We start from the raw sequence: 9,625 nt of genomic DNA, 5'->3' as shown, positions 1-9,625 counted from the left end.
GTGTGTGTGTGTGTGTGTGTGTGTGTGTGTGTGTGTGTGTGTCTGGCTGGCTGGCTATCTATCTATCCATCCATTCATCTATTATTCATCTATCTATAATCTAGCTAGCTAGCTAGGTAGCTGTCTCTCTGTCTGTCTATCTGTCTATCTACCTACCTACCTACCTACCTACCTACCTGCCTACCTATCTGTCTGTTGTTGATAGTTGCTGTCAAGGCGATTCAGACGCATGGCGACCCCATGTATGCAGAGTAGAACTGCTCCGTAGGGTTTTCAAGGCTGTGAAACTTTTGGAAGCAGATCGCCAGGCCTTTCTTCCAAGGTGCCTCTGGGTGGGTTTTAACCACAAACATTTTGAGTACTTAACTGTTAGCGCCACCCAAGGACTCTTATACATATACGTGTGTGTGTATAAAACCAGAAAACCAAATCCGTTGCCATTGAGTCCATTCCAACTCATAGTGGCCCTATAGAACAGAGTAGAACTGCCCCGTAGGGTTTCCAAGGAGCTACTGGTGGATTCGAACTGCCAACCTTTCGGTTAGCAGCCTGAGCTCTTAACCACTGTGCCACCAGCATGTATACATACATGCATATATATATGTATATACCAAGTACATAGTATACACAATGTATATGCAAGGTACATGGATATACAACATACATAGACGAAAAGCTGAAATGCTATCCTCCAAAATGCTATAGCAGCGGTTACCTCTAGGTGGTAGAATTGCAAGTAATGTTAACTTTCTTCTTTGTCTTTTTGCATTTTCCAACAGTTCTACAAACTATAGCACGTTTTCAATTAGAAAAAAATACGTTATTTAACCTTTAAAAAGAAAATAAAAAGAAGTTGTCAGGGTATTGTGGAGTATAAACCTCAACATCAGAGAAACGCTCAGGTCTCATTTAAAGCGTTTTACGAGGGGTAAGAAGACACTTTCGAATTCCGCCAACATTTGTAACGCAGTTTAAAGCTTCTGGTTTCTCCACTGGATGAGCAGATAGGAGCTCCAGGACTTCCCCTTTTGGAGCCCCTCAGTCGGCCTCTTAGGATAATCAGTGGTAATAGCAGCTAGCATTTACTGAGTCATTACGCTGCCAGCTCTGCTCTAAAGGCTGTACTGGGTTCACGCCCTTAGTCCTTGAAGCACCCCCCTCAACGAGAGTGTATTACTGTCCCCTTTTTCAGACAGGGAAACAGACACAGACGCTGGATAATTTGCCCAAGGCTACACAGCAGGTAGAGGATGGAGCTCAGAGCTGTGAGTCATTCCCTTAGCACACACTTTAATTTCCAGCTAATGAAGAGAATAAACCAGTAAAACCAGTGCCAGCTGAGCTGACTCCGACTCATGGCGCCCCCATGTGTGTCAGAGCAGAACTGCACTCCATAAGGTTTTCAATGGCTGACTTTTTTAAAAATTTTATTGTGCTTTAGGCGAAAGTTTACAGCTCAAATTAATTTCTCATTCAAAAATTTATACACATAATGTTTTGTGACATTGGTTGCAATCCCCACAATGTGACAGCATGCTCCCCCTTTCCACCTTGGGTTCTCCGTGTTCATTAGTCCAGTTTTCCTGTTCCTTCCTGCCTGGTCGTCTTGCTTTTGGGCAGGAGTTGCCCATTTGGTCTTGTATATTTGATTGAACTAAAAAACACGTTCCTCACGTTTGTTATTGTTTGTTCTATAGTTCTGTCTAAATTTTGTCTGAAAAGTGGGCTTCAGGGGTGGTTTCCATTCTGAGTTAGCAGGGTGTCCAGCGGCCATAGTGTTGGGGATTCCTCCAGTCCCTGTCAGACCAGTAAGTCTGGTCTAAATGACTGATTTTTTGGAAGTAGATTGCCAGGCCTTTCTTCTGAGTCACCTCTGGGTGGACTCAAACCTTCATCCTTTCTGTTAGCAGCAGAGCCCCTTAAACATTTGTACCCCCAGGGGCTCCATAAGCTGAATTCTTTGTTCCTTCTTAACTCTGAAGTTCTAGGCTCCACGGAGAGCTTTTTTATGTTTTACAACAGGTCCTCTGTCTGAAATGTATTGGGAAGTTACCACCAAAAATGGTGATCTCTGTGATTATTTTTCCTTGCATTTAAAAAAAAAAAAAAAGCAAACCATTGGTATTGTCTTTAATGTTGTTGGATGCCACCGAGTCGATTTTCAACTCGCAGGGACCCTCGTGGTGACACAACAGTTAAAAGCTTGGCTGTTAACAGAAAGATTGGTGGTTCGAACCCACCCAGTGGCTTGACGGGAGAAAGACCTGGCGATCTGCTCCCGTAAAGATTACAGCCTAGAAAACCCTATGAACCCTATGGGGCAGTTCTAGTCTGTCACATGAGGTCGCTATGATTGTCTTTAAGAGGGATGGGAATAAAGCACAACTCCCCTTGATCGTAACAGAAAAGAACAATAACCTCTTTATGGTCGGGGCGTGGGGGTGGGGCGGTGCAGAACACAGTGGGTGAGCACTGGGGCTGCATGGGCCGCCTGGTCAGTAGGCTGGTGGAGGGGACTCACCGAGGACTCCGTGGCCTGCAGGCTCTGGTAGGCACCAGCAATTTCCCGGCTCAGGCTCAGCATCCTGGAGTAGCAGGTTGGGGGTGTGGGCTGCGTGGCGGGGGGCCCGGCCAGGAGCAGCAGCAGGGAAAGCGGCCAGGGCGTCATGGTGGAGAGGTGGCCTTGCTGCGGCCCGTGGCCGCCCCTTTAAGCTGCAGCCCGGGGGGTGGTCCCAGGCCGCCAGCTTCCCGCCCTCATTCCCTGTGGGGCCCAGCCAAGGTCTGGCTGGCAGCCGGGGAGGATCCTTTCATGCCCAGGGCCCCCTTTCTCTTTCAGGGGAAGTTTCTCTCTTTGCAGGGCCATTTTTTGTTCACCGAGGGGACTGTGGCAGGAGACGGCAGGGACAGCAGGCGATGCCCGCCCCCCCCAGTCAAGAAGAGGGCAGGGATGGATGGCTGGGGGGTTCGGCAGAGGCTTAGCAGGGGCAGTAGGTGCCCTCAGGTATAATAAGGATGATTTTGTAAAAGCGGTTTATCTCCTGGAGCAGAATCGGAGGAGAGGACAAGAGGTGACTAGAACTGAATTGATGTGACCCACCCCACCCCCACAGCTCAGGTGAACTATAATGGGAACTTGAGGTCAGGCAGCCTGGAGTCCAGTAAAACCAGTTGCCGTCAATTGAATTGATTCCGACTCACGACAGCCCCGTGTGCAGAATAGAACTGCTCCATAGGGTTTTCAAGGGCTGTGACCTTTCAGAAGTAGATTGCCAGGCCCTTCTTCTGAGGTGCCTCTGAGTGGACTCAAACCTCCAACCTTTCAGTTAACAGCTGAGCCTTTGCACCACCCAGGGTTGCCATGCCTGGGGTCAGCGCCCATCAACCCCTCACTGGGAGGCTATATGTCTTCATCTGGAAGATGGAGCTCAGCTAGCACCTCTCGTATGAGATCGCTGTGAGCGTCCACCTAGTAATTCTGCGTCATGCTCCAGCAGAGGCCCGATACAGAGCAGACTCAGAAGAGGTGTGCTCCCTAATGCAGCATGTCACTGAGTGATGATTTTACCCCAGGAATCACTCTGTGTTTGCACACTGCTTGTCTATAACAAAGGAAAGTGGTGGTTCTGTGGCAGAATTCTCACCTTCCATGCAGAAGACCCAGGTTCAATTCCTGGCCAGTGCCCCTCATGTACAGTCACCATCTGCCTGTCAGTGGAGGTTTGTGTGTTGGACATGTTATTAGGTAGGACCAGTCCCTGGAGAAGGACACCATGCTTGGTAAAGTAGAGGGTCAGCGAAAAAGAGGAAAACCCTCAACAAGATGGGTTGACACAGTGGCTGCAACAATGGGCTGAAGCATAGCAACGATTATGAGGATGGCGCAGGACTGGGCAGGGTTTCGTTCTGTTGTGCATGGGGTCGTTATGAGTCGGAACTGACTGGATGGCACCTAGCAATGACAACATGATGTTGAACAGATTTCAGTGGAGCTTCAAGACTAAGACAGACTAGGAAGAAAGGCCTGGTGATCTACTTCCAAAAATCAGCCAGTGAAAACCATATGGATCACAAGCATCCGATCCACAGCCGATCCTGGGGATGGCACGTGACTGGGCGGTGTTTTGTTCCATTATGCTTGGGGTTGCCATGAGTCGGGGGCCAATTTAGAGGCAACTAACAATAATAATGGAAACCGTGGTGACGCAGTGGTTAAGAGCTTGGCTATTAACCGAAAGATCGGCAATTTGAATCCACCAGCCGCTCCTTGGAAGCCCTATGGGGCAGTTCTACTCCCCTATAGGGTTGCTTTGAGTTGGAATTGACTCGACAGCAATGGGTTTGTTTGTTTGTTTTTAACAACAACAACCTGGAATAGCACCACAATGAACGGGGGCAGACACTTCTTTTAGATGCTTTGTGTGCAAAGTGCGCTTACTCACTTTTGACCGTGACCTTGGATGAGTTTCGTAACCCTTTCCTTTCATGTGAAATGGGGATGAAGATCCCTAGCTCAGAGGGCCGTGGTGAGGACTCCAGGAGACCTTGCAGGGATAGAGCAGAGCACAGCACCTACTACCATGGAGTGAGTATCCAGGAGGTCTGAGCTGATGTCACCATCTCCATGAAGTCCTACACATGTCTTTATGAGATAGATGGCACAGAAAACAATCCCATTTTCCAGATGGGAACTGAGACTCCAAGACTTGCCTGAGGTCACTAAGCTGTGGGGCAGGGATCAAGAGGAGACGCTGCCCTGTCCCCCTCCCACCCCTTCACCCCACAGTGTGGGAGGGGACAGAAACAGGGCTCCTGCAGTCAGAGATGAGTTTGGACTCTCCTGCTATGCAAGACCAGGGACAGCAAAGATACGGAGCTGTCAAAGAGGAAGATGCTTATTTCTACTAAGCATTGCGTATCCGCAGCCACTATACCAGCTGTACAAGACCAGGGACAAGCAAGGAGAAGGTGCGGTCATAGAGAGCAGAAGATTCTTATTTAACATTGCTATTTAGCGGCTGTCAATTCATGGCAACTTCACGCACAACAAAAGGAATTGCTGCAGTCCTGTGAAATGACGGTGGTCCTGCACCGCCGCCATGATCAGTTGCTGATCAGACTGTTGTGAGCCATAGGGTTTTCACCAGCTGATTTTCAGAAATACATCTGCAGGCCTTTCTCCCTAGTCCATCACAGTCTGGAAGCTCTGCTGAAACCTGTTCAGCATCACAGCAACACGCAAGCCTCCACTAACAGATGGGTGGTGGCTGTGCATGAGGTGCACCGGCCGGGAATCAAACGTGGGTCTTCTGTGTGGAAGGTGAGAATTCTACCACTGAACCACCACTGCCCCCGAATTCAACACTGAGGATCACTCATATACCTGGAGCCACTATCCCAGGTGCTGTCACAATGCTATGACCTCATGAGAAGCCACAGAAATGGGTGGTGTCATTACTATTTCCCAGGCAGGGGAAAGGAAGGTCTCGGGGATGTGAGACTGACCCAGGGCCCACAGCTAACAAGGAGAGGAGTGGAGCTCTGGACTCGAATCTGCACGTCTCCGGAGTCTCTTACTGCAAGGGAGACAGAATAGGGGCCGAACAAGCCCCACAAGCACAGAACAGAACAACCAAAGACAAGGACCAGAGGGTTGAGTGAAACAGAGCGTGGTATCCTAGACAGGGGGCAGAATGGAGGATCAACAACCAGAATGGAAACCCCAGCTCCAGCCCCTCCTCGCTGTGTTTGTCTGGAGAAATCTCTGGGCTCAATCCCCTGTCCGTAAACAGAGTATTGTCACCCAGGGTCATGTCTGAGGTCCCTTCCAGCCAGGATGTTCCATTTACCCAGAGGAAAAAGAGGAAGACCCTCAACGAGATGGATTGACACAGTGGCTCCAATAATGGGCTCAAGCATAACAATGACAGTAAGGATGGCGCAGGACCGGGCAGTGTTTTGTTCTGTTGTACATAGGGTCACAATGAGTCGGAACCGACTCGACAGCACCTAACAACAACAACTGGTGTTGGAAGTCCCAGGCAGGGCTTACAAGCCGCTGCCTTCCTGTTCTGTATGTAAGTGTGTTCTCTCAGGGCCGTGAGCGAGATGGCAGATGAACTGCCCCTTGGGTAACTTTTCAGACAGGGCAGGCCTCTGTGCTTGGCAGGGGCGAGTGGCAAACACAGATGTGTTTTTCTGCAGGATGAAGGCATCTCCACACTCCATCCGTGGCGGTGCTGGGGTGTGGGCTTCCTGGCAGACCACCCATCTCAGCTGGGGGCTCCAGGGCTTTTTGGACGAGTTCACAGAGCTGGCTTCATTTTTAACGACAGGGAAGGAAAACAAGCCTGTGTGTTGCAGGGCCCTTTGGATCAGGGTGGTGTTGCTTTGCAGGAAACAGGAGCCCTCTGTGCTCTTGGAGCTGGGGCAAACGTGTCACGCCAAGGTCTCACCTTGTTCCACTCCGGAAAATGGTGTGTGGTTGTTGAAGGGGCTTCCTGGGCAGATTAGATTTGCTCGGAGTTTCCAGGAGGCTGGCAGGCCCTCAGGTCAAGTGCTTCCTGGCACCTGGTGGTCCAATGAATGAGTGAGTGACTGTGCCCATGGTTGTCACAGGCACCGACCAAGACACGGTGGACGTCGAGGTTCAGAGAAGAGTGAGGTCTGTCCCAAAGAGCTCATAGGCTGGTGAGGGAGGTGGACACAGAATCAGATGATGCCAATGTGAGGCACTCAGCCGTGCCCAAGGGATGCATCTCAGCGGGGGATGGGGAGACCGGGAGCGTACCCAGGGAGAGGGCACAGGAAGTGGGGAGACTGGGAGGATACCCAGGGAGAGGGGTACAGAGAGGGGGGAGACTAAGAGGGTCCCCAGGGAGGGATACAGGAAGTACGGAGACTGGGAGGGCCTGTAGGGAGGGGAGTGCGGAGATCAGGAAAGTCCCCAGCTCGAAGTGCAGGAAATTGGGAAACTGGAAATGTTCCCAGAGGAGGGGGAATGGGGAGGCTAGGAGGGTTCCTAGGGAGAGGGTATGGAGAGTGGGGAGACCAGGAAGGTCCCCAAGGAGGGGGCGCATGGGTGCTGATCCCCCAGGCAGATGGGGACGGTGAGGAAGATCCTGTGCAAAGCCTAAGGCTTACAGTGTGCACCCAGGACTTCCTGGGCCTCCATAAGGCTCCCCTGCATCCTGAGTGCGCTAGACTGAGCTAACCCCACTGTGTCCCTCGCTGGTTTTGGCTCTTGGAGGCCAGAGGTCTCTTTCCTGTCTGCGCCTCCATGCCCATCAAGCTGCCAGCAGAGCAGAGGTTTGGGGAGGCCTTGCTAGTGGTGACTCTTGGCCCAGAGCAGGAACAGGCACAATCAAGCCCACAGGCACGGCCTGAATGCGCTCCTTGACGCCGGCTCCCCATGGAATTCCAAACCTGGGTTCTGCTCACAAGGCCTCTTTTACCACCTCCCTTCCTGGCCCCCTCCCCGGCCCACTCAGGAGCAGCCCGCTTGGCCTGGAATGTGAATGTTAAAAGTCCAGGTGGGTAAGTAAGACCTTGGTCTTCCTCCAAAGGTTCCAGCCGTCCCCCTCAGTGTCTCCTGGGGTACAGGCCCCATCATGGTGTAACGCCTTGTTAGGCTAGGAGAGCTGGACAGCCAGAGCTAACAGGGGGTGGAGAGTTCTCAGCTAAATATCTGCCATTTTCTTTTAATGGAATCCTCCCTCATCCACTGGACACATATATTTATTGAGAGCCTACTATGTGCCAGGCTCTGAGATGGGCGAGAGGGATGGAACATGGAACAAGAGAGACGTAGCTGCCATTCTCACAGAGGGGAAGAATGAAGGCAGCTAACTCAGAGTAACAGGCTGGGTGGGTGGGTGATGGCAGAGAGCCCTGGAGCACAGCACCCAACCCAGTCTCTGTCAGCGGCTCCATCTCAGGTGAGACCTGGGAGTTGGGGGATACAGTGGGGAAGTGGGGTGGGCATGGAGATGTGTGTGTGAGTGTGTGTGTGAGAGAGTGTGTGTGAGAATGTGTGTGAATGTATGTGAGTGTGTGTGAGAGAGTGTATGTGAGAATGTGTGTGAATGTGTGTGTGAGCATAAGAGCATGTGAGAGTGTATGTGTCTGAATCTGTGTGAGTGTGTATGTCAGTGTGTGTGAGTGTGTGAATGTGTGTGAATATGCGAGAGTGTGTAAGAGTGTGTGTGAGTGTGACAATGTGTGTGTGAGAGTGTATGTGTGTGTGAATGTGAATGTGTATGTGTGAGAGTGTAAGAATGTGTGTCAGTGTCTGTGAGAGAGTGTATGTGAATGTGTGAATGTGTATGTGAGTGTGTGAGAATGTGTGTGTGAATGTATGTGGGAGAGTGCATGAGTGTGTGTGTCTGGGTGTGTGAGTATGTAAGAATGTGGGTGAGAGTGTGTGAATGTGTATGTGAGTGTGAGAGTGTGTGAGACTGTATGTGAGAATGTGTTTGAATATGTGAGAGTGTGAGAGTGTGTCTACGTGTGTGAGTATGTGAGAGTATGTGAGTGTGTGTGTGTGTGTCTGAGTGTGTATGTGAGACTGTGTGTGAGTGTATGTGAATGTGTATATGAGTGTGTGTGTGAGTGTGTGTGAGTGTGTGTCTGAGTGTGTATGAGACTGTGTGAGTGTATGTGAATGTGTATATGAGTGTGTGAGTGTGTGTGTATGTGAGACTGTGAGTGTATGTGAATGTGTGTCTGAGTGTGTAAGTGTGTGTGTGAGTGGGTGAGAGTGCGTGTGAATTTGCATGTGAGCATCTGTATGTGAATTTGTATGAGAAAGTGTGTATGTGAGTGTGTGTGCATGCATATGTGAGTGTGTCTGCGTGTGAGAGGGTGTGAGTGCGTGCATGTATGTTTGAGTGTGTGGGTGCGTTCGAGAGTGCAAGAATGAGAGCGATCAGCATGGCTTGGGCATAGTGTGATGCTGGGGTTGGGGGCTGACAAAAGCTGTAGCAGGGCACTGGGCAAGTTCAGGCGCAGATTTAGACTCTGTCCCAGGGGCAGTAGGAAGCCATTGGAGGTTTTTTAGCTGGCTTCTGAAGGGATGAGATTTGTGTTTCAGAAAATTCACGGACTTCTCTTGCAGAATGGGTGGGAAAGGGGCCGAGACTGGAGGCAGGGAGATAGTGAGGAAGCTGGCACCACGACCCAGGTGAGTGACCAGGGGCTGAGGAGAACGGCAGGACGAGGGAAAGTGCAGGGAAGGAATCCGCAGGCGCCACTGACGAGCTGGATGCGGGGATGAGGGAGATGGAGGGGGCTGCCTGGTCTCTGCCTCAGCAACTGCTTCGGGGTCGTTCCGACCACGGAGGTGAGGGAGACAGGAAGAGGAGCAGGCTTGGGGGAATGATGCTGACGTCGGCATCAGACACTCTGAGGGAGACGGGTCACGGGACATGTCAGAGAAGGATCAAGGAGGCAGATGGTCACCTGGTCTGGAGCAGAGGAGAGAGGCTGGAGATGAGACGAACAGGTCTGCTTCATGAAGTCCTGTGATGGGACTTAGAGCGCTTTCGCATCTGAGGTTCTTGGAGAGCTGAGTCCACCTCCCCTCCCTCCCCACAGATGCACATATCTTTCCCATAGTTATCACCAAAAG

At 51.0% G+C, this 9,625-nt stretch overlaps 1 protein-coding gene across 1 annotated transcript in view; it reads right to left on the bottom strand.

Moving 5' to 3' along the window:
• CYTL1 (cytokine like 1) overlaps positions 1-2,668 on the bottom strand; it is a 154,367-nt gene extending 151,699 nt beyond the window's left edge. Inside the window, exon 1 of the mRNA XM_012557617.1 lies at positions 2,522-2,668. Within this exon, the coding sequence (XP_012413071.1) occupies positions 2,522-2,668 (147 nt within the window). The remainder of the gene's footprint in view (positions 1-2,521) is intronic.
• Between the last annotated feature and the right edge of the window lie 6,957 nt (positions 2,669-9,625).

The sequence above is a fragment of the Trichechus manatus genome, unplaced genomic scaffold, assembly GCF_000243295.1.
Source record: "Trichechus manatus latirostris isolate Lorelei unplaced genomic scaffold, TriManLat1.0 scaffold00111, whole genome shotgun sequence".
NCBI classification, from domain to species: Eukaryota; Metazoa; Chordata; class Mammalia; order Sirenia; family Trichechidae; genus Trichechus; species Trichechus manatus.
This window is presented reverse-complemented; position numbering and strand designations above follow the sequence as displayed.